Source organism: Chiroxiphia lanceolata, chromosome 22, assembly GCF_009829145.1.
Source record: "Chiroxiphia lanceolata isolate bChiLan1 chromosome 22, bChiLan1.pri, whole genome shotgun sequence".
NCBI classification, from domain to species: Eukaryota; Metazoa; Chordata; class Aves; order Passeriformes; family Pipridae; genus Chiroxiphia; species Chiroxiphia lanceolata.
The window spans coordinates 44,720-68,753 of NC_045658.1; the positions used below are offsets into that span (position 1 = coordinate 44,720).

The 24,034-nt window shown below is 49.0% G+C and overlaps 5 protein-coding genes across 8 annotated transcripts in view; 3 read left to right on the forward strand and 2 right to left on the reverse strand.

Annotated features, from left to right (window-relative positions):
* Positions 1-9,289, reverse strand: part of UBXN10 (UBX domain protein 10) — a 22,285-nt gene extending 12,996 nt beyond the window's left edge. The window contains exon 1 of the mRNA XM_032708707.1: positions 9,208-9,289. The gene's annotated coding sequence lies outside the window, so the exon portion shown is untranslated. The remainder of the gene's footprint in view (positions 1-9,207) is intronic.
* Positions 68-2,246, forward strand: LOC116797328 (basic phospholipase A2 A-like). The gene is made up of 5 exons (XM_032708722.1): positions 68-191; positions 700-756; positions 931-1,057; positions 1,524-1,630; positions 1,763-2,246. Exons 2-5 carry the CDS (start codon positions 717-719, stop codon positions 1,885-1,887), a joined length of 399 nt encoding a protein of 132 aa, XP_032564613.1. The 5' UTR covers positions 68-191; positions 700-716; the 3' UTR covers positions 1,888-2,246.
* LOC116797330 (group IIE secretory phospholipase A2-like) lies at positions 4,838-6,041 on the forward strand (the record flags this gene model as incomplete). Its single annotated transcript, XM_032708724.1, is given in 4 exon segments — positions 4,838-4,940; positions 4,943-4,982; positions 5,236-5,342; positions 5,896-6,041. Coding segments are annotated over 4 exon segments (393 nt in total), but the record flags the coding sequence as incomplete, so codon positions are not given.
* On the reverse strand, positions 8,616-23,799 carry OTUD3 (OTU deubiquitinase 3). Of its 4 annotated transcripts, none has more exons than XM_032708699.1 (10): positions 23,683-23,799; positions 19,414-19,516; positions 18,925-19,227; positions 15,143-15,291; positions 14,246-14,358; positions 12,360-12,482; positions 11,584-11,709; positions 10,930-11,026; positions 10,491-10,672; positions 8,616-10,181 (listed from the first exon to the last, which is right to left on the reverse strand). In XM_032708699.1, exons 3-10 carry the CDS (start codon positions 18,927-18,929, stop codon positions 10,008-10,010), a joined length of 969 nt encoding a protein of 322 aa, XP_032564590.1. In that variant the 5' UTR covers positions 18,930-19,227; positions 19,414-19,516; positions 23,683-23,799; the 3' UTR covers positions 8,616-10,007. The 4 variants fall into 4 exon arrangements, with proteins under 4 accessions (XP_032564590.1, XP_032564589.1, XP_032564588.1 ...); XM_032708698.1 differs by lacking the exon at positions 23,683-23,799 and adding an exon at positions 21,685-22,467; XM_032708697.1 differs by lacking the exons at positions 18,925-19,227; positions 19,414-19,516; positions 23,683-23,799 and adding an exon at positions 16,085-16,281 and having other exon boundaries at positions 8,616-9,471; positions 9,749-10,181.
* The window catches only part of TMCO4 (transmembrane and coiled-coil domains 4), a 43,884-nt gene continuing 40,868 nt past the window's right edge, over positions 21,019-24,034 (forward strand). Inside the window, exon 1 of the mRNA XM_032708691.1 lies at positions 21,019-21,982. The gene's annotated coding sequence lies outside the window, so the exon portion shown is untranslated. The remainder of the gene's footprint in view (positions 21,983-24,034) is intronic.

The window sequence follows — 24,034 nt, forward strand, 5'->3', positions numbered from 1 at the left end:
CTCGGTCCCTGCGTCACTCCGGGTTGCAGCCCACGAGGCGAGGGGGGTTGGTCGGCGAGGGAAGGGGCGTAGCACTTGGTGTTTTTCGGACAGAGGAGTAATTTCGGCGCTTTCAGTTCAGAGCCCGCAGGCCAGATACGGAGGGCAGGCTTTCCTCGGGAGGACGGGCTGACAGCGAGGGAGATCCCCCGGTGAGCAAGTCCCCCCTCCCCACCCCCCTGCCATGGAAACAAAAATAGGGGGAGATGTCGGGAGGACATCGGGAACGCTGCCTTCTGCTGGGAGGAAAGAAAAGTGTAGGAAAAGTGTCACTGTTCCCAGATGAAAACGCAGTTGGGACGTTGGACCACGGGGGAGAAGCGTCAAAAGTGGTGGGACAGGTGGTGGGACATGCTTAGGTGGTAGGATAGGGGGTGGGAACTGCTGGGGTAGTGGACAGGAGGACTGTGCTTCGGTGGTGGGACAGGAGGTGGGGGATATTGAGGTGGTGGGACACGGGGTGGGGATGCTCAGGTGGTGGAACAGCCTCAGAAACCACTTTGCTGTCAGCCAAAAGGCAGCAAAACAGATGTGAGGAGCCCCAGCTGCTTTCTTCATTCCAAATTTTAGGGTGATTTGACCCAATTTCAGAGAGGAGGGTATGCATGGCAGCACCAGCCAAGCTGCCTGGCTGAGCCTGTCCTCTGTTTTTCCTCCCAGGCCCAGGTGAGAGGAAAATGAAGGTCCTGCTGGTGCTGACAATGCTGTTTGCCTGCAGTAAGTGCATCCCCGACCCACACAGACAGAAGCCAGGCCCCATCCCTGTGCCAATGTGCATCCCCAAACTCCTGTGCACTCCTCAGGGGGACTCACTCCTCTCCTCCCTCGTTCCCCAGGCCTCATTTCTACATATAACTTACAAAAAAAAATCACTTTTTCTGGCCACTCCAGGTGTGTTCACAGCTCATGGGAAGCACCCACGTACCTTCATACCGGGACTCGAGGGAAGCACTGTAGGAAATCTGACTGCCCACGGATGCTACTCGGGATGGGGCACCTCAAGGGCTTCATTGGACCGGTACAGGCAACGCTGCCCCAGGCACTGACCCCAGAGGGCTAATGCTGGCCCTGGGGTAACCTCAGGGCTGTGCATAATGCCCTCAGCCCACCCCGAAGCTTTGCAAAGTGCAGACCAGGTACTGGGCAGCAGCAGGAAGGGAACAGATTTTTGGGAAGCAGGGAAAGCTCAGTGCTCACCCCTAATTCCAGCCCCGCAGTCAGTAGGGTGGTGCCAGTGACAACTGCCTGGTTCATGGGATGGCACCAGTGGAGAGGGATGGTCCTGAAGCCAGGATGCTGGGCAGGGCTTGTGCAGGGAAGAAGAGGCATGGGAACGGGCTGGAAAGAGCAGCTGCTGGGCAATTCAGAGCAGAGGATGCAAAGCTGGTGGCTCTTCCTGCCCAGCTCGCAGAGCCTGTGTCAGGTAGGTCAGAAGCAGCCGGTGCCACATTCCCAATGAGTCCAGGCTCTCCTTCTCCCTGCAGGTGCTGCCGGCTCCGTGCCTGTTGCTATGCCAAGCTGGCGGCTCGGCGGTGCCCCGTGGGACCCGTCCAGCCCCTCTCAGCACCTCGGGCAGGAATCTCCACCTGCAGTGAGTCCTCACCCCCTTGCCTTGGGATGCCCCTTTCCAGACCATCTCCCTCTCTTGTGGTGTCCTTTTTTGGGCAGCCCCCGGGAGATACGCCCAAATGAAGGTCTCAGGTGTACTGTGCGGTCCCTGCAGGGTCGGGGACGTGGTGCCAGAGAAGTGCCTGCAGGTGCGAGCGGGCGGCCCTGCTGTGCCGGATGCGCGGCCAGAGGCTGCTCCGGCGCCGCATCAAGTGCCGGGGACGAGCCGGGAGGTGTTGAAGCAAAAAATTCCCTTTGCAAAACCACCTCCGGGCTGATCCGCGAAGGGACGGCGCCGGCAGCGCTTCCCAGCCCTGGCGAGTCTCCTCCTCGGGGCTTTTTGGCTTTGGCACGAAGACAACAACCCTCCGGTGAAGTTGCGTCAGTGTCCACTGGATCTGAGGAGGGGGAGCAGCGCTGACGCGATGTTTCAGCACAGCAAAAAAAGGGACACCTGCCCCTCGTCCCTGTGAGGGGCACAGGGAACCAGCGGGAGTGTCTCCCCTTGGCTCCGGCTCCCCCACAGCCTGTCCACTCTCTCCGCTTCTTGCTTCACCTTCTGTTGCTCCAAATAAAAACAGAGAGCCCAAGACAGCAGTTCTCAGTGTGCCGTGACTCAGCTGAGCCCAGAGACCACCCCTCGCCTCTCAGACAGGTTTCCTGTTGAAATACCTGGAAAAATTTACACCTGAGAGGTGACACAATTCCCACCGAGGTGCAGCTGCACCCCTGAACTGTCCCACGTAGCCCCGAGCCTTCAGACTCTGAAAATGTCCATTTTTTTTCTGAGATGGAGAAGTGGAAGTGGGTGGAAGGGCTTGGAGTTCAATGATCCTTGTGAGTCCCTTCCAACTCGGGATATTCTAAGATTCCCTGAACACCCTGTGCCGGGGTGGCCGGGAGCTTGCCTCACACCAGCAATGAGCAAAACAGACTTCTCACCAGAAAAGAATGTTTTGGCCTGATTCTGCAACAACCCTGAGCAGATCCCTTAGGAAAAAACCTCCCCACTGCACGTTTTGTGCCCTGCAGGGTTGACCCCAGGAGGTCTCAGTGCTCCAAACCCCCTTGGGGCTCTGCAATGAAATAAAGCCACAGAAACAGCAACAAAACACTATTTCCCCAGGGGCTGATGCCCAGCTGGAATTCCCTTCCTGGCTTGCCCCAAAGCTGAAGTCAATGGGGCCAGGCAATATCCCTTACATCAGTGATGCTTCCCACCAGCTGTCAACCAGGAATCAGGCCCCTCCACCCTCCTTTTCCTCCTCCAGCACCACGTAATCCCGGGGAGATGAGGAAGGAGTGGGCGGCCCTTCACCCAGCAGCTGCTGTTTGCAAGGCACAAATCAAGGATCAAATCCTCACCTACAGGATATCCCAGACAGATTTCAGGCCAAGATAAACTCTCCCTTTGTAAACTCTGGGTGAATTTTAACTATCCATATATTTTCCTGCTTGGAGGTCTGGCTGTACAAATCCATTCATACGGAGCTCCAAGTGCTGATGTGTGGGCTCAGACACATGGCAATAAACTGGGTTGGAAAAGTTGTGGGTTTGTACTGTGAAACAAAATCCACATCCTTCCAGGAGGCATTTGGCCCTGTTGGGGCTTATTTCCCATTTGGAGAAGGGATACTGCAAACCTGGCACAGGTAGAGGGAGGGGCTGAGGTGAAGAGGCTTTCACGTGGGGCTCAGCCAGTTTGATAAGAATATACCTTATTTCTCAGTGATAAAACTGGTTGTAGACTCAGAAAATCCTGAATTATGGCAACCCGTGGTTCAGGTCATTAACTCAATGATGTCCAAGGGGTCTGCTTAAATTAGCCCGGAGAGCTGATGAGACAAACATCTCATGCCAGAAGGAGGAACAGATGGTGCTGAGCCGAGTTCCCTTTTCTCACCACCTCTCTCGTTCCCACACAAGTCCCTGTTCCCTGCCTCAGTTTCCCTACCAGCCACAGGGGGATTTCCTCCCCTGCCTCAGTGCCTGCCCATGCTGGGGTTCTCCAAAAAGCAGCACAGAGCACTGGGCACCTGCAATATCTGACAGAAGAAGTCTGCTAAATGATTGTTCAGCATCATCTATTTAATTAGAGATTCTCTCAGAGCAAACGACAACCAGCCTCTCTTTTCCCCCTTCCCTTAAACTTGCATTTTTTTCCCTTATGCTGCCACTTGCCTTCTTTTGCTTCTAAACAAAGGTGAGCTAGACACCTCATGCCATGGGCTCATCTTTTTGAGAGCAAAACACAGTGCCCAGCATACACTGGGCAGGGAGAGGGACAGAGCATCCCCATGTGCAAGGGGCATTTGGAACCTCAGAAGTCCACACTACCAAAAACCCCCACCGTATGTGGCCTCAGCTCAGCCCTATCTCCAGCCACAGCCATTCTGGAGGACCACAGGATCTTCCTTTGCTCCCAGTGTTGCATCTCACCCACTCTGGTAAGTCAGAAGTGGAGGATACTTTGCACTGGCTGCCTTTTTTCCCTGCCCAGTCAAGTCAGGATGGAAACACTAAGACATAGAATGGTGTTTTCTAGCCAAGACATCAAAAAACTAATATAGGCATCCAGGAAGAAAGTGAATCATGGGATCACAGAATGGTTTGAATTGGAAGGGACTTTAAAGCTCATCTCATTCCACCCCCTGCCATGGGCAGGGACATCTTCCACTAAGTGGTTCCTATTCTCCCTCAGGTTCTCCCATTTTGCTCAGGGAGGCACCGAGATGCTGAGATACCCAGAGCCATGCATGGAGCTGACCCCAGTCTACCCTACTCATACCAGTCCACCAAACCCTCCCCTGCCAAGGGCTCCAGCAGTATAAGGCACCCCACGGCTGGGACCTCCAGCAGTGCCAAGGGACTTGCACACACAGCAAGAGCAATATGGTGAAGATTGTCAATATTTGCCCTCCAAAGGAGGGGCCTTGCCAAAGGTACACAGTGACTATAAAAGCTGTGACCGGCAGCACGTCAGGTTCACCAAACCCTGGAGCTGCCACTACCAGACATGAAGCTCTTCTCACTTTTCCTCTTCTGTGAGTAACCCCCTGCCAGCTCCCATCCTCCAGGAAAGTCTGGTGCTCACAGGTTCTGTCCATGGAGATGGGAAGGGTGAAAATGCTCATTTTTGCTGTGGAAGGGTAGGATGGGAGGTTGCTTTTTCCAGTGCTCCTAAACAACTTCTCCAGTTGTAGGACTGGCCCTCGCCAGCTGCAACGTGCTCCAGTTTGGAGTGATGATTAAGCACAAGACCGGGAAATCTCTGCTGTCTTACAATGGTTACGGCGGCTTGGGGGATCCAAAAAGCCCCTGGATGCCACCGACAGGTAAGCTGGGACCTGGTAAAGGCAGAGCAGGTGTCCCAGCCCTCCCCACCTCCCTGGGTACAGCGAGGGGAATCTTGCCCTGCTTCTGGGAGCAGAGAGCAATGAGAAAATTGTTGCTCGTCTTTAAAACCTCTCTAAAAGTATTTTAGCAGCAGTAGCCAATGGGAACGATGCGCGTCGTTGAAGTTCAACCAATGTAGGGTTGTCCCAACTGTCCCCCATCCTGACTTGACCACGGCTTCTGTGCTCTCAGGTGCTGCCATGCCCACAATTGCTGCTATAAGAAGTTGGCTCCCTCACACTGCAGTCCCAAAGTGGTCACCTACAAATACTTCCTCCAGGGAAGTCAAATAACCTGCGGTAAGAGCCGGTACAGGGGCAAAGCTCCAAGTGGGAAGGCACATACCATCCATGCTTGTATTCCAAGGTGTCCTTTAGACCATCCTGGCCTGGCAACCACTCAGAGCAAAGGAGGTGGAAATACAGGGAAAGTGCCAGGAACAGGGCAAATAAATATTTGCTGGATTATGGTGAAGTTTAGAGCTTGGACACCTCCCTAAGGAGGGGCCTTGTCCTTCCCTAGAGGCCAAATACTGAGGGTCTGAGGTGACCTTCCCATCCTGGACAGGGACCTGGCACAGCCACCTCGATTTCCCCAAAGCCAACACATTATTTCACAGACCAAAACAAAGCATATCCCTATGATCCAAGCAACTATCCGCACACACCCCAGGGATAAAGTGAATTAAAGGGTCCCTCCAGGGCTAGGTAGCTCCACACACCAGAGGTGAGAGTACCTGAGACACCCCAAATTTAACCCAGGGGGCTGCGTATGCAGTAGGGATGGTCCAAAAAACACCCAGTGACTCTCCCACCCTTTGCCTGCCTCCATGCCCCCCAAATTTTCTTCCAGGAACCAGGAACCAGTGCCAAACAGCGACCTGTGCATGCGACAAGAAGGCAGCTGAGTGTTTCCAGAGGGCAGCTGGGACCTACCACAATTCTTACAAGAATTATCCCAACTTTAAGTGCAAGGGCCGAGCACCCTCCTGCTAAACACACCAGGGTCAAAACCCGACAGAGTCCATGGAAATGGTGGGGGTTCTGCGTTCCCTGCAGCCAGGCAGGACACGGCAGAGCCCTGCAGCACCAAAAAGGTGTCCAGCACCTTTCCCTGGAGTCAGTGCACACGGAAAACCTGCTCCCCATGATTAAACAACTCATAAAAATAGAAACCCTGCAAATAAAGATACATTTTCAAAGGAAATTTGTAAAGCATCTCCAGGGTTGTGTTTTGGGAATCAATGGTGGAAGGCTAGGAAGCAGCATGGAGCCTCGGAATTGTTTTTCTGAAGTCAGTATTTATGCCTGCACAACGTTTTGCATCTTTTTCTTAAAAAATTGACCAGAAGTGACATTTTAGCAACCAACTAGTAAATCTTAAGAGCTACGGAGAAAAAAAAAAAAAGACCACAGAAAGAGTGAGTGGCTGCTGCACCCTAAACCAGGCTCCAACCCCAGCTTCCCTCTGAGAGCTTGGCCTCAATCCAGCCCCATCCTGTTCCTAACGACCATTTAAGCAATTAACATCACTGCAGGAATGGGGGAGTTCAGTGGTGGGGTCTCAGGGGTTTAGTGTGACCTTTTCTTGCACCCCATCTCCAGCAAGTCCAGACAGGTCTCCTCAGGTTGCCACTCCCTGCAGCTACCTCATCCCTCACCAGAACTGCACATGATCCCAAATAAGCCCTAATTATCTCTAACAAGCCAGGGCTGGCTGTCTCACAGCCCCAAGCCTTGATGGAGGTACCTCTAGCTTTAAGGCTGCCTCTGGAGATGTGTTCTGCTTAAAATAACGGAGTTTTAAGGGTAATTTCTTTGAGTTTCACCTCAGCACCAGGAGGCTCCTGCCTGACTCCAGCGTTTCATCACAAGCAACACCCCCACCCCACCCTCACATTCCCACAGTACATGTGGTATCTTTATAACTCCAAACCACTCATTTCTACTCATTTCCTATAGCCACTAAAGGATTTTGAGAGAAGAGCTGGGACAGAGCCAATGCTGCCCTCTAAGGCTGGTTCCTGCAACCAGGCAGCACCAAGGAAAGCCCCCACAGCTCAACACCAGCACAAATCATCTCTCTTGTATCCAACACTGGAGTTGGAATGCTTTTCATGCACAGTTTCCCTCCTGTTCTGCAGTTCCTGAAGCTGTGCAGATGTGGATACCACGAATGTCATGGCAAAGCTGTGAGATAACCAACAGGAAGCTCCCAAGAAGGAAAAAAGGATGGGAGACATGGAGCAGCACAGGCAGAAAACCCTCCCATACATAGAAACACTTATGGAGGTCATCCAAAACCTGGCTAAATGCTTAAAACTTCCAGTTCAACTGAACTCCTGATCTGCAGGATTTGGGAAAAATAAGCCAAGGGAAGATTATGTAGGTAGATAGGATGCAGGGAAAGTGGCTGTGCTACATCATCCTGCTGTGCAGTCGCCCTTGAGAGCCTGATGGTGACCCCACTGCTGATCCAGCAGCAGCCAAAACACCCTCAGAGATGTCAGCCAGCAGCTAATAACAAAGAGTCATCCTCCTCAGATCTCAAGGGAATATCCAGTGCTTACTGTCCATTCTTGGACCATGGATTACGAAGCTCCACCAACAAGTAAACACGAGCTATGAATCATGATGTGCCTCTGCTCTTGTTTCTTGCCTCCCCTTCCTCCTGCAAGGAAAAGCCATGACCTGTTCTCAAAGCAAATTCTCTACATAAAAGTGAGTTCCATGAGGAATGTTGCATTAAAGATTCCCTAGAAAAAAAAAAAATAACAGATTGGGAAGGTGGAAACTTCAACAGGAAAATTTAAAACAGATAAAATAAGTTTTAACATCTTTTGATACACAATGGTTGTCCAGGCACAAAGCTATCCTGGCAGAAATAGGGAATTTGGCAGAAAAGGGAATTTGACTGCTCTATCATGATTTAAGAGCCCAGCACACTAAGAGTTTATTTTAATCATATTACACTTGGAAACGAAAGCATTTTCAGCTCCAGATTTGGTCCCAGGTATTGGTGGCCATGAGTTGCTCACCAGCCTCTCTCTCTGCTTTTTGTGCTGCTGGTGCAGAACTGCCCTTTCATCCTGGACACAATGGGGTGAGGTTTGAGTTCCCTCCACACCTACAGAAGCTCAGCCTTCAGGACAACTCCCTTCACAGCTCTCAGGCTCCAAGAAACAATGATCCTTTTATCAGCTCTAGCTCAGGAGGACAAAAAAACAATTCATCAAGATCAAACCTCTTATTCCAAGTGTACAACTGCAAATTCTTTCTTATTTTTTCAAACCTGCAGAACCCATCTGCATTTCAAACCAAAATACAGCTGGGCAGGACACAGGTGATACATGTACCTGAACTGCCTTGCTACACCCACTGTCACAACTGATCACACACTGAAGTGATTTGCACTTCCTCCCCACTAAGCTGTGAGTTGCCTCTCTTTCCACTACTGTAAAATTTATTGTCTTGGAGAAAAGGAATTCCTAAACCAGGAATTCTTACAGGAGAGCCTTCTTTTTATTCTTCAACTAACAGCAGCAGAGCACACGAAGTACCAGCTCTTGGCAGTTCAGTAAAAAAAGGCATTTATATTTTCATGCTGATTTATAAACTTCAAAGCACACATAGATTTTTTTTTTTTCAAAAGCAACGTTCCTTACTTTCAAAAACTCCCCTTCACCTCTGCCCTGGCTGATGAGGTGCCTCCTGCTGTTGTGTAAGTGCATGTGTGCTTTCTTCAAGCTTAGTGCTTGTCACAAATCCAAAAACCTGAGTAACGCTGAAACACTGGGAGCCATAAATCCAGAGCTGAATCCCACAGTCCTTTCACCTTGGTCCAAATCCTCAGTCCTACAGTGGAAATTATCACTGGAGTCAAGCTGTACATCCTACTTGGTGACCTCACCAAAATGGAATTTAAGATGGAAAAATTCTACCCTGGAAAAAGGTTGATTTATGAAGTGAAACAGGCAGGTTTCCCAGGGAGTACTGCTGCTTGGAAGCTTGTTCCCAGGACTCTTGTTCCTTTAGCTACACTAATGTAATTTGGAGACTAACACCTATCAAGTTCCTGGCTTGGACTAAAGCTCTGGAGTAGCCCAAAAGCTCCAAAATATGACAAAGGGGATGAGATTCCAGATGTCCAAGTAACAACACTCACCAGAAATCTCCTGCCTGCTCCTGTCACATTTTACAGCCTTATCAACCATCACCAGATCAGATGAGTTGGCTCTGCAGCCTCATGACTCCACTGGTATTATTATTTTGGGTGGGTTTATGTCTCTCTACAGGTCTCAGGTAGCAAAGGAGCTGGTCCCAAACTTCAGCAAGCATGGATGCAGCAATCCCATTCTCCCTTTACGTATTAATCGCTTCTGAACGAGGGCCAACAGTTCTAGTGAGATTAAAACTTGTCACTGCATTCCTGCCTGGCAAAGAAAAGAGGAATGTCATGTTTGAGACAGTCCTGGCTGACACACTTTGCTTTGGAAAGGATTCTGAGACTTCATTCACTTCATTTAAATTTAAATAGAAAAAAACCCACCAAAGTTGTTCCTGAGTTGAGATTTGTTAAGCTTTCCCTGAGACAGAAAGGTAAAATAAAGCTTCTCCAAGCATAAGCAAGTAAAAAAAAAAAATCCAGGCACACCAAGAGATGTCAAAGCAAACGTGACACTGCTATGTGAAAAAAAGGTTCTCACCTTCACCTAACTCCAAAATTATAAACCCAAGTCTCTACTTTTTAAGTTCAACCAACTCTTCTCACACACAGGTTGACGCAGAATCACTGAGTAACTGTCCACCCCGCAACCAAAGGAACAGGAATTTCTCTTGTCCTTGAAAACCTTCGCAGAAACCGATTTTAGGGTAACAAAGGGTGCCTGGAAATTTGCTCAGGGGGAGTTTTGTCTTCATCCATTTTATTTGCTTTTCTCCCCAGAGTACTGAGCACACGCTCAGTCATATGTTTAGGGCTGCCATGGTCTTCACCAAGGTGATGTGGTTGGTGGGGTCTGTCTCTGTCCTGTTGTCTGCACAGTTGTTCTTCATGGCCAAGACCTTCTGCCGGTGCCTCTCCTCCTGCCGCTTCTTCTTCTCCAGCCTCTGCTGTTCCTTCTTCTGTTTTTTAGCTACCTGAAAGGGAAGGGTGAAAACACAAAGTTCAAACCACACTTCTTTTGCTAACACACTGGAAAGGAGACGAGCAGATATCAAGGTAGCAGCCAGAGAACATTCCTAACTATTTATGAGGACTTTATTTCAGGTTGTTTTGGGAAGAGTGCCACAAGTCACTAGGAAATGTTTGTTATCAGAGAAGTCACAGCTGCAGCAATGATAAAATGCAGTGAGCAGAAACTCTTTTTGATTGGAAGAAAGGAGTTGCTGAGTAAGCCATCCCCTAATTCTTAAAGGGTGCTCACATCAAACCCCCCTCACACACACCTGTGGTTTCCTGCTGGCTTGGTTCTCTCCACTGGATCCAGCCTGTCCTTTGTTGTTTCCTGTTTCACTTTGATGCAAGCTCTGATTTCCAAAGATTCTTGAACCGCTTCCATTCTCCTCCCACAGTGTTTTGCTGCAGGATTTCTGATCCCTGCTCTGGGGTTTCTGCTGCTCCTCGGTACCTACCAACAACAGGTTTTCCTCAGACACTCTACCCAGGAGCTGTCGCGCTGTCAGCCAACTCCTTCTTCCTGAATTTCTGGAGCAGTGGGATTTTTTGGAAGCCGGATTGAGGCTTCCCTCACTAACAACCTTCCTGAGCACAGAAGGCTGAAGTGGGAGCACACAACAGCAAACCCCATCTGTCCTGCTGCTGTCCCCAGGGAACATGGACATCACGTTCACCTGAAGCCCCAGGTGACAAACCCTGAGAACTCACTTGTTCCTTCTCCTTCCTTCACTTGTAAGATCGCAAATATTGCAGATTCTATGTTGTAATCCTCCGCTTCCAGGACGTGGCTTACTAAATCCATGTCCTGTCCACAAGAGAAGGAGAACACTGAAAGAGTTCAAATCTCTGACACACATTCACTTAACAACCACCTGCACCACAGAGAGGGGCTCCTGCTTTTATGATTGTTCAATTAATGCTTCATTTCTGAAAAAGCTAAGGGGGGAACCCTTAAATTCCTGAAGATATCAAGAAAAAGGAATATGCTCTTTCAGCGTAATTGTTTCACTCTTGGCCCTTTCTGTTCTAAGCATTTGCACAGTAACAACAGCCAAGAGTCACAGATTATCCAGTTATGTGGGATATTCAACATCCTCAAATTATTTCAAATCTTACGGGATTTGTTTCCAAGTGAATTTTCTGACAGATTGCAAGACAAGCTTTCCAGAATTATTAGGTATCCACACAGATTAGGTATTTCATCTGCATTTAAGGGTTGACTCTAGGATGAAATCCATCCTAGTTTAGGGCTGTGGTACTGAAATTGTTCAAGGTGAGCATTTTTTAGAATTTTTCCCAGGACTACTTTCATGTATCAAGGACATTTGAACATTAAGCACAAAAAGGCTCCTCTGTACTTACTGAACACCCTGTTGCATTGCACACTTTTTGTACAGCACTTTCCATTTCCACTTCAGTCTCATCCTCAGAGTCACCCTTCTGTGGCTTCACTTCCTCTGTCTTATTTGCATTGTTTTTGCAAAGCATCTGAAGAAAAGCAAAGCCCAGCAGATAACACAGCATGCAATCAAAAAAAATATCTAATAAATGTAATTATTATTGAACACTTTTCTCAGAAACATTGTGTGTCAAAGCATTTTGGAAATATCGTAACTTCCATCATCACTGGAGGTTTCCCCTCTCTCCTGCACTACTCTCATGTACTGCACCACCATGAATGCCAATAAACAAGCTTATAAATGGGCTAATTTTAATACGATACAATCATATACCTGTGTGCAGAGACCCTCAAGCACAGCACAAGATCAAAAAGCGACATATGAAGAGGACAACTGCATCCAGATGTTGCATTTCCAGCTCCTTCTTCCCTTCCTTTTGTTTTCCCACTTGAGGTGCATGAATATGTAATTTAGATGTGGTTGCTTCCAGACAGCCCACACCACAGCATTAGGTTTGGGATTGATTTCCAGGCCAAAAGTTGGAATCCTTCACAGCCTTTCTCAGGAGAGCTGGTGGCAGGAGCTACAACGACCTCAGGGCTTTGCTAACCCAGCATGACACAGGGACTACACTCTTCCCCTCAATCCCAAGACAAGTGAGAAAGGAAATCAACTGCCAACATTCATCAGTTTTATTTATCACCCACAGCTGGCTCAGGCAATTCTGTGACAACCAACCTCCATCTGAAGATATGCCGGAGCTTCTGAGTCATCGTTGATCCTCCTCACGCTGTCATAGTGCTCCCCGTAACGATAAGCAATGTGCAGCTCCCTCACATTGCTCTTGTCTGTGCCCCGGATCTACACAAAAGAAATAAACTGCAAATGAGGATTTGGAATCAACCTCAGCATCAGATTTGTCCAAGTATTAATTTTCTTGGGCAGGAAGTGAGTACGTCACTACCGAAGTTTTATAAACAGGAAGAGTTGACCTAAAAATTCAGCTGTGCCTCCAGTAACAACAGAGCTTCTGCCTCAAGGAGAAAGTTTGAAAGCCAGATACTTAACGTTGGTCAGTTGTATAACAAACAGAACGTGGGATGAAAATATTTCTGTGGAAAGCTCAGAACTATTTCCTAAACTTTCCACAGCAGCTATCAGTTTTACGACCATCTTCCCACATCCAACTTCAGCAATGCTCCTAGGGAATGTACAGTATCATTTTCCCCTGAAACATGAGGAAAGAGAGTCCATTCAAGTGATGACCACAGTGGAAACAGTTACCCAGAATAAGTTTTGATCTGCAGCTGGGACAAGATGCTTTTTTAACAGGATTCCAAGTGGCTGTGTTCTGGTTTTAAAAGAAAGCCAATCCATAAAAATGTATTAACTCTACTCAGGAACACTGTTAACAATCAAATGTCCCTTTGCTTTGTCAGCACCAAGTACAGCAGTTTCCACAGAAAACTCCTGCTCTGATATTATCTGCACTGACAGCAAGAATAATTCCTACCCTGATCATCAAACTGTCAGCTAAGAGCTACCCAGCATTCCAGCTCCTGCCAGGAATGCAGAAAATCCCACTGCACTTGCAAACCTCCTTGGCTTGACGTGTCAGCCTGAGTTCACAGGCCTGACAGCTCTCCTGGAGCAGACGTCAGTAAGCAAAGGACAAGAACTGCTTTGCTTTAGGGCTACAGAGTTTCTCAACCCTTTTACGTCTACGAATCGCCTTATCTCCACTCCCAGACCATGCACCAAGTCACCTTTCAACCCTGTCTGTGGTTTGTGCTGCACTCATAACTTCAGGTTTCCCAACAATAATTCTCCATTCATCTATTTCACACTTACCTTTAGATTCCAACTCAACACTTGGTTCTGTTAACTCCTGCTTTTTATCCTATTAGGTTATTCAACATGTTGGAATTCAGTAAGCTTTCTTTTCCTCTGTCAGTGTTTGAATAGGTATCTAACAAATCCCAAAGCTCTTGAAAGATTATTCTGAAAATTAGCCAATTTAGCTCTCATTAGAGAAGCTCTCTCCACTCCGGAGCAAGTCCAGAGGAGCCCACCAAGATAATCAGAAGGATGGAGCAGCTCTCCCATGAGGAAAGGCTGAGAGAGCTGGAATTGTTCAGCCTGGAGAAGAAAAGACTCCAGGGTGACCTAATTGTGGCCTCCCAGTACCTGAAGGAGCCAACAAATAAGATGGAGAGACTTTGGACAAGGCCTGAAGTGTCAGGACAAGGGAGAATGGCTTCAAACTGCCAGAGGGCAGGGTTAGGTGGGATACTGGGAAAGAATTCCTCCCTGTGAGGGTGGTGAGGCCCTGGCACAGGTTGCCCAGAGAAGCTGTGGCTGCCCCATCCCTGCAAGTGTCCAAGGCCCAGATGGACAGGGCTTGGAGCAACCTGGGCTAGTGGAAGGTGTCTTTGCCCATGGCAGGGGGTTTAAGGTCCCTTCCAACCCAAAGCCTTCTGTGGTTCTATGAATATGCTGGACCGTAAGTAAAAGCTGCAGCTCTAAATCAGCTACTGCTCGGTTTTGACAGATCGGGAAGTTTTCACACTGTTTATATTCATCAGCGAAAAATAAGGCCAAAATGTAGAAATGTTTTTTCTCACCTGCCACAGTGGAGCATAGAGCTGATGAATAACCACATTGATTTGATTGTTCCTTGCAAAGGCCACAATAGCATCGTTGCCAGCAAAGGTCCCAGGCTTGGCCAAATTGGTAACTAAAGGAAAAAAACATTTAGAAGAGTTAGAAACCTAGTTTCTGACACTTCCAAAAGCACTGGAGGGATAACAAGTAGTGAAATTTCAACACGAGCACAATAAATTCTGGAAAGGAAATCCCACCTGTGAAACAGTGAGTGTTCAGGCAAGACTTTGGCAGCAACAGAAGTTAATGCACTTAAATGACCACAGAAATCTCTAAAAAAAAGCAGCACACCCTTAGACTAAGCAAGGCCCCTGTCTCTGTTAGCTCAGAAGGAAGAGTGCCATGTGCTAAGTGACCAAACCACTTCCATGCATCACTTGCATAGTACCTGGCACATCCTCAAAGCTGGTGGGACAAAGGCTGTATTCACCTCTGCTTTGGATCTTCCCCTGGATTCCCAGTATGAAACATTAAGTGCCAAGGAGAATGAAACCCAAAGAAATCAGTCACTTACCAAAACAGCCAAATACCCATGAGCATTCAAGGAGAACTAGACAATTTTTCTGAAGTTCCTTTTGCAAACACTAAATTTTTTTTACCCCTTCCTTTTTTTGCCTCTCATTCCTTCTCCAAGTTTCTCCTAAATTTAAACAATTTCCAAGACAAATTTAATGTAAGTTTAACAGCTCATCTTTCTACAGCATTGACAGAGACAGAAATGCAAAGAATTTGTAAAAACCAGAGAGGAGCCCTGACATAGTTCTGGGATGAGGAACTGGTGAGTAAGAAGGTGCTCCAAGGAGATGGAATCCCACTACACAATAAGCCCTCCCATGCGTGCCCTGTGGAGCCCATACCGTGTTTCTCAAAGGGCACATCATCCTCTACAAATGGCTCAAAGTCCTCCCTCTGCTTCACCATGTAATTCACTGTTTCCTGCCGATGCCTAAGGTGGTTCCTGGAGTGCCCCTCAAGCTGGTCGCCCAGGGCCCGAAACAAGCAGTTGCTGTCAAAAGAGAAACCACAAGTTGGCATGTCTGAGGCACAGCATTAAACAAACACCCGGTGCAAAAGGAATATGGTTTTAAAGGGAAAAGAGAGCTATGCTCAGTTTGTTTATCAAGGATATGAATATGAAACAGTACCTATTCTCTGTACTTGAACGGCTTCTGTTACTGCAATGGCTGGTAAGAATATAAGATGAGTGATCATGTCATCAGAGGTGGTAAAAGTGCTAGGTGGGTGGGTGGGCCAAACTGTCTTAAACTGACACTGGGACAAGTGACATAATGCAACAAAGGGCAACAAATGCAACGACCTGCTGAGCCATTTCTCAGCAGAAACATCTGATGCTCCTTTCACCCAATCACTTATGGACCGTCCTATGCTCTGCACAGCTGGTCCGTGGAGCCCTTAGCTCTCCTGGGGAACAGGGCTGGGACTGGTAGGGCCCTCAGGCTCTACAGAAACGTGGAGCAGAGCAGAGCCCCCTGATCCTTGTAGGGTTCAGTGGGGAAGTTCTCAACCCTGCAGAGCACTGCCCCCCCCCATCCCCGCCGCAAATCAGGCGAAGAAGGCCCTCAGCGCCCGGGAGGACGCAGACTCCCCACCCCTGGGAGGACGAAGCCCCAGCCCCCGGGGGTCACACGGTTCCCTCCACCCGGGAGGTGAAAGCCCTCGGCCCCCGAGAACACAGACTCCCCACAACTGGGGAGGAGGAAGCCCTCTGCCTCCGGGGGCTGGAGCCCCGGGGAATCGCCGGCCCCGGGGGTGCCGGGGAGACCTGTCGCGGCGCTCACCCATCGCCCGGCACCTCCCGCAGCTTGAGGCCGAGGGCCCGGAGCTGCCCGGCGAGGCCGCCGCCGCCGCCCGGTGCAGGGCCCGGGGCCGATCCGGCGGGGGGGTTGCGGGGCCGTCGGCCCTTCCTGGCCCCGGCGGGCCGGGCCTTGGCCGCCTGTTTGCGGGACATCCCAGACGGGGCGCCGGGAGCGGGGACGTGACCGCGACACCGGGAGCGGGGACGTGACCGCGACACCGGGAGCGGGGACGTGACCGCGACACCGGGAGCGGGGACGTGACCGCGACACCGGGAGCGGGGACGTGACCGCGACACCGGGAGCGTCACGTGACCGCGACACCGGGAGCGTCACGTGACCGCGGCACCAGGGGAGGTTACGAGGTGGCGACATCGGGAGAGTCGCGTGACCACGGCACGCGGAACAGGGCACGTGACCGCCCATCCCGGGGGATTCCTGCAGAAGGAGGAAGAGCAGAGAAGGGGGCCCTGGAGGGAAACTGGAGCTGAGAATCACAGGGTGGGAATTGCGAAGGGAAGGAGGGTGCAGCCGAGCCTCGGGAGCAGTGCATCCGCGGGGAAAGGCCGGGGAGGGCTGCGAGAAGCAGCACCGCAGATCACTAACACTGTGCCCAAGGCTGCCAGATTCCAGCTAATTAGCTTCTACTGCTAATTGCACTAATGCCTCTCCCTGCTGCCCAGCAGAGCTCCCGCCCCTCACCGAGACGTCCCGCCGTGACCACACGGGTGGGCGCCTTCTGCCCCCGTTATAAGCCAGGACGAACCGCTCCGGACTGTGTCTGTTCAACCTCAAATCACCGCTCCGAAGCGAAGTAAGAGGAGATTAAGGGGGTGAGAGGATGGATTACCCACGAGGTGGCACCAGGAGAACACGGCTGAGAGCAGCAGCAGGTCGGGAGAGCTAAGACTGCAACTATTAATTAGATATGATAAAGCTCATAAACTGAACCTTCACGTCTTGTTTCCTCAGGCGCTGAGGGAAACTCCTCAGAGGGGGCCGGAGAAAGGGCACAGCAAGAACACTGGTGACTTGTCCAGAGTAGGGCTCTTGGGGAGGATTCCCTGCCATCCTTGACACCACAGCTCTTCCACTCGTCCCACAGCAACTGGTTTAAGAAGTCACCCACCACCAGCACCCATCAAGGCTCTGCCCCACGATTCTAGTCTTCCTTGCCCTGCTTTTCTCTGCCAGTATCGCAACAGAAGGGGCCTGATATTCCCCAAGTCTAGAGGAGCCCACCAAGGTGGTCAGAGGAGCACTTCTCTCATGAGAAAAACTGGGAGAATTGGGATTGTTCAGCCTGGAGAAGAGTAGGCTCCGGGGTTACTTAATTGTGGCCTTCCAGGACCTGAAGGAGCTGACAAGAAAGATCGAGAGAGGCTGTTTACAAGGGCCTGGAATGACAGGACAAGGGGGAATGGCTTCAGATTGACAGAGAGTAGGTTTAGATTGGATATTAGGATCAAATTCTTCACTGTGAGGGCGGTGAGGGGGATGGAATTCCCAGAGAAGCTGTGGCTGCCCCATCCCTGGAAGTGTCCAAGGCCAGGTTGGTTGGGGCTTGGAGCAACCTGGGCTACTGGAAGGTGTCCCTGCCCAAGGCACGGGGTGGAACGGGATGAGCTTTAAGGTCCCTTCAAATCCAAACTGTCCTGGGATTCTGTGATTCTATGAATTTCTGTCTAATTCCAAGCTCAGAAGGCACATCCAAATGGCTTTGTGATAAACACTAAGAAAACAGTCCTGGGGATACAAGAAGAGGCTTCACATCATGATGATTTTAAAGTTGTATATTATTTTTAAGTCCCTTTTCTCCAGAGTCACAACAACCTGACCCACAACTCAGCACAGGTAGAAGCTCACAGCAGTTATCACCAGTACCTTCTGGGATGTTTGGCCTACGGGCATGTGAGGATTTTACTCAGGAATGACACAACTGCTCTTTTATATCTATTTCCTGCCATAAACAATTCTGTACAAAGCATTTCATAGAAACACATTTTCTTATGCAAACACACTGAAAGCAGGAAAACAGGATGAGTACATAAACTGACTGCAAATGATTAATGAGGCAGTAATTAGCCTGAGGAGCATTAAAGGGTTGTGGGCAATTCAGATAAGCACAAGGCACATGCCAGCCAGGGAGCATCACTCGTGACAGTGGAGACAAAGCGGAGCCAGAATCAGGGCTTGGCTGAAAACTTTGCCAGTGCAGGACAACAAGAAACTATTTTTTCAGCACATCAGACAAAAGGCACAGACAAGTCACCCCCACCCATTAATAGGACACAGAGCAAACAGACATGGAGCATGGATTCATCCCACCTAGTTTTAAAATTTCTAATTTAGGAGCATAGGTGTCCTTCTTGCTGTCTGTTCGAGCTTCCAACCTCTGCAAGATGGTTTCATATTGTTTTAATAATTAAGAATCAGGAAATTTTAAGACATTTTCCTCTTTGGACATGGGAACTGACAGAGTAAATTTGAAGCTTCTAAAGCACTGTAATAATGGCAGGTCTGTCTTCCACTTTCCCAGATCTTTTTAACAGCACGGAATGTGAAATGCAATAGAAAATTATCCTATTTTTAAACATGAGTCTTGCAGTTCACCAGCCCTCTTGCAGATGTTACTGCACTTTGAGTCCCACTTCTGCAGCTGAAAGATCTCCAGGCTCCTAAAATCCGGGGTCACCCAAAAGTCCATCAAGCACCACTACAGGCCATGTCAGCAGAAACACAAGCAGGAGTGCTCAGGCACTTTGACGAAGTTTGCTTACGACAAAGCTTCTACTTCTCAGCTAATAAGAACAAGCGCTTCTCACCTCATCCCCCCACCAGCAAGTTCAGGAGATTAGAGCCGTCCTGAACTCCTTGCCCTCCTCAACTGCAGTTGTTTAATTTCTTTCTGTTGCTCCTCTGTGGGAGAGAGGGGCTGGGACATGGGGGCACAGACAGTTTGAGCATTCAGGTGCACTTGAGGCTACTAGAGTGGTACTCCATGTCTTCTACTGGTAAGACTGACCTAGTCCATCTTTTTGGGATTAGAGATCCTTCCTTTCCTTCCTTATTTCCTTTGCTCCATTCTGCCACAGGATTCTTGCCGAGAAAACACTTGGATTTTACCCCTCAAATAAAAAGGCAGAAAGAAATTAGAGACGGAGGGATTTTGTTCAGGCATTTTTTTCATACAAGAAAAAAATTCGTCAGACAAGATGAATATTCACAAAACCACTCAGGAAGGGCACTCCTGAGTGCATGAGGTTGTCCTGTGAACGCCACAAGAAAGAAGATGGTCCCACCAAGACACTAACCTTGCTTTTAATTTCTAGATCTCTCTCATGGATCTCTGAGATCCTCTGCGGGCCTCGGTCATGCTTCAGTTTGCACTGGAAGCCCTCTGATGACTGAAACCAACTAGGATAAGAGACATTATAATGTCTTGATAATTATTGGACATTCATCACTCACATTAATAATCTGAATCTCATTCTTCTCTTGGTGCTGTAGGGTAGTCAGTATTGCTAAACCAAGAGCAGATTTCCTATCCAGAGCACTCAAAATTGGTGATACTTATGCTCTAATCAAAGCACTGCATTCAGCATACCAACATCAGTAGTAGATAATTCCCCTAAATCTGTAACTGTCCAGCAAAGCACTGTTTAGAGACCAATGAAAATGCTTTCAACAAAGAAAGTTCTAATTTCTAATTTAATAATAACGGTAGTGCCTGGCTGTCACAGCTATGCCATGGAGTCTGCTTCCGGACAGGAATTGCCCAGTGATGTTATCAGTCATTGTAAACTGTCTTGGCTGGGAAGTTAATCATTAACTCAGGTCCCCATCTCATAAAAACATCTTATTGTAAGAGCACGACTCACTTAAGGCTGTCACTAATCAATCCTGCATACAGCAGGAATACAGCAACACATAAAAGGAGCCAGAGACAAGCGAAATCCTTTAGCCAGGGGAAGACAAGCTGCAGGGAGGTGTATCTCCATGGAGAAATCCACTGACAAGCCAAACAAGGAAGACGGATGGCTGGCTCTGCGAGTACTGCAGGCTGAGGAGGACGGTCCTGCGCCCGCGGCAGGAGGTGCTGCAGAAATGAGCAGGGCAGGACCCCTTACACAGAATACAAATCAAGGGAAGAGACTGGGATTCACTGAAGAGTGTATTAAAGAAATGGAGAGGCCTTCAGGCACAGAGCTAGACAGTCATGCTGCCTTCAAACCAGCAATTTTGGAAAGAGACTGTCCACACTCAAAGCCTCTTGTTGTGCTAACGAACACAGACTGTCCCAAAACTTGCACATTGGAAATGAACCACCAGTGTTCAACCACATCTGTGGACTTGGATTGCCTGATCTGCTTCAACAAGTACAACATCTACAGAGTCCCAAAGCTCCTGGACTGCCAGCACGCCTTCTGTGCTGTCTGCCTCAAGCTTATTCTCAGGAAAGTGGAGAATACCTGGATCATCACCTGCCCTCTGTGCAGAAAACCCACTTTTGTGTCAGAAGGGCTCATCCGCACACTCCAGAATAAAGAAGACATCTTGGAGCACTTGGAAAACCTCGAGTCAGACCCAGAGGTGCACATCCCTGCCATGGGGCTGGACAGCAAGAGCTGGACTCAGAGCAGCCAAGACATTTTAAACATAGAGGAGAATGTTCCAGCAGACACCAGCCTGGCTGTGCAGAGACTTGTACTGCTCCTGCTGCTCGGCGTGATCCTCGCCATCCTCATCCTCCCCTTTATGTACTTGGGAAGGGTCAAATGGGTGATTTGTCTCCTGCTTACTCTGGGGTTGGTCATGTCCATGGTGCTTTGCTGCACTCCTAAATTCCACTGGAGGTGCAAGAGGGACTCGCCCACCTCCTGTGACAAGGAGACCCATGTCGTTACTGTTGCCTGAAACAATTAATTAACGAGTGTGTCCCGGAGGTAACGGACTGGCCCTGCCTGCAGAGCTGCAGGTTGGGCATGCCAGTGAATTATGGACTTAAAGACAATCATTCACAGAATAAATTCAGCAGCTCGCTAGGCTGGCTCAATGCCAAGGCACAGTCTTGTTAAATCTCATTACTGGAAACAAAACTCAACTATTTATATGTTGATATTTATGTGTTTTCAACAGGATTTTTATCCCAGGCTAAAAATCCTGTTGGTTTGCTTTTGCCACTTTGTTCTTGTTCGTGTCCTCTCCTGATTAGCCTGGCAGGATGTTATCTGGAACACCCGGGAGGTAAAGTCCTGGAACAGCCTATGGTTGTGTTTTCCTGCTCTCTGAACACAAGTACACCTTTTCTCGGGACAAAGTGGGGAAATAAGGCTGCTAAATCAGGGAGTGGGTTTTTGGAAGAGAGTAGCTTTAACCCAGATTACCACTTTAATCCCTATCACTGCCCAAGGGTTGCTGGCAGGGATGGGAAAGGGACTGGGAAAAGTTGATGCCATCTGAAGTTATACCCAAAATTGTGAGAGGAAGAGGCAAAACCAACACTCCTAACCTTGATCTGTGGCTTGCAAAGGGCAAAAAACCTTGCAATCCTCCCAATTCCCCACAGAAATAGTTCCTCTCACCTGAATTCCTTTATCTGGATCCCTGCACCACCTCTCTTCTTGCCCCCTCTTACATGAAATACCACGCTGCCCTTGGAGATGCTCACAGAGATAAACAGAAATCCATCAATTGCTGTGTCATACCACATGTGATGTTTTTATATGGTTTGTCTCCATTAAATTTAAATAATATTAATTGCTAATTGATTTCTGTGTTTCGATTCCTCACTGACAATTAATGTCAAAACAATTCCCATTTTCCTCATTGACAGGAATTGCAGCTGAGAAAGTGTATTAGGGAGTCTGCACAGCTGAGGTGGTGAGTAAAGCAAAGCAATAATGTGTCAGTTTGTTGCTTTAATTTAAAAAAATGTTTAGTTGCTAAGAAAATACCCTGAAACCCAACTAAAATTAAACTGGGAAAAAAATAGGAGATTTCTCTAGTTAAGCTGCATTTTTTAAAGTGCCATGGATCTCAGCAGACCTTGGATCAGGTAAATATTTGTGTTTGATAAGAATGGAAACTGATGTCCTGCAGTTGCTCGGTATATAAATATACATAGTGTCTCACAGCAGATAAAACAGATTAGACTAAGCGGGTAGGACCTCTTGTCCTCCTAAAGTCTTGGAAAACACAAGTTTGTTTTCTGCCTAAGAACACGAACCTCCGGGGGAAATAAATCTTTTGGGTTTTCTCATCTATTTGGACAGCAACAGGCTTATTGCAGAGTACATATGACATTTGCTAGTAACCAACCAGAAAAAAGCTTTTCCATTGGGAAAAGGCAGGTAGTTTTAAACCCACATACCATATTATTCCAAGTATAAAGACTGGATCAGATATTTAGCTACACTGAAAATAATTTCAGAAACCGTGGGCAAGTCTTTCAGCCCAGACTGTCCTCAAGATGACAAACTGCACTAGAACTATTAAATAATATAAATTAAAAATAAAATAATTTTAAAAAGGGGGAATTTTGCCTAAGAGGGGAGGAGGCCAAGCAAGATATCAAACAACACCAACTCCAGAAGGGTTTAAACATCACATCCAGGATCAGTTTGCCACCATCAGTCAAAAAACATAATGAATATTTTATCAGCAGTGTCCCTTGTCCTCTGTATCACTCACAAAGGATCCCGCCAGCCTATGTGTGTCAGCAGCATGTGGGTGTGAAGAAATGAAACCAGAGAATGAACATGATCAGTAAAATCTGTTTCTTATGTTTCACTCTGCCCTTCTGAAAGGGTGTGTTCAGTTTTATTACACTAATTTCTACAGAGCCCAAAGAAAAGTCAAACAGGAAAGGGCTTCCCTCAAGGCAGTGTACAGCAGTGGGAAGGCAGCATGGATGCCCTGTGATTTCCAGGGAGAGGCTGGCCCTCTGAAAGAATTCCTGTGGATCCACACAGTTAGGGATCAACACCTTCCAAGCCTTTCTTCAGCAGTTCAACTGCAATGTTTATGGAGAAAAGGCCAATGGAATTATACTCCTATTCCAAAACGTAAACGATTTGCTTGTACTCAGGTTTAAGTCATGGTGGTCTTTTTGTCAAGGAAGGTTCAACTCCAAGTTCCCTTGCCCTCCTTAACCTTACCTAGCTGGCTCCAAATTTCAGATAGTAAGTAGGTAACATAATCTAGCCTGAAAGAATCATAGTGAGAAATGGGCCCAGGCAGCATCCCCTCAGCCCCTGCCACACCCCAGTCCCTCACCATCACCTCAGCCCCCTCTATGTCCTCATCCCCCTCCATCCCCTCGGCCCACTTCATCCCCTCATCCCTGTCCATCCCCTCGGCCCCCTGCACCCTTCATCCCCCTGCATCCCCTCGGCCCCCTGCACCCTTCATCCCCCTGCATCCCCTCGGCCCCCTGCACCCTTCATCCCCCTGCATCCCCTCGGCCCCCTGCACCCTTCATCCCCCTGTATCCCCTCGCCCCCCTGCACCCTTCATCCCCCTGCATCCCCTCGGCCCCCTCCATCCCCTCATCCCAGCGCAGTTCCCTCTACACTACGCACCCCTTTACGCCGATGGCGCAGAAGCGGCGGGAAGGGCGGGCCAGGCCGGGCCGGGCAGGAAGGGGCGGGCGGAGGCAGCGGCCGGAACGCGGTTGCGGGTTCTCGGTGCTCGGTTCTCGGGCCGGCGGCAGATCGGGGCCGGGCCGAGGAGGTGAAGAGGGGCCGGGTACAGCCGGGACAGCGCCGCGGGCTGGGGGGGGGGAGCGGGGGGGGGAGCGGGCGGGACCTTCCCCTGAGGCCGCCCTACTCTGCGCGTTGCTTTCCCCTCCTCAGCCGTGGCCTGAAGTGCTACTTGCTTTCTAAACTAAAAATGTGCCCGCGTTCTCTCAACAGAGGTTTCAGACACAAGGAC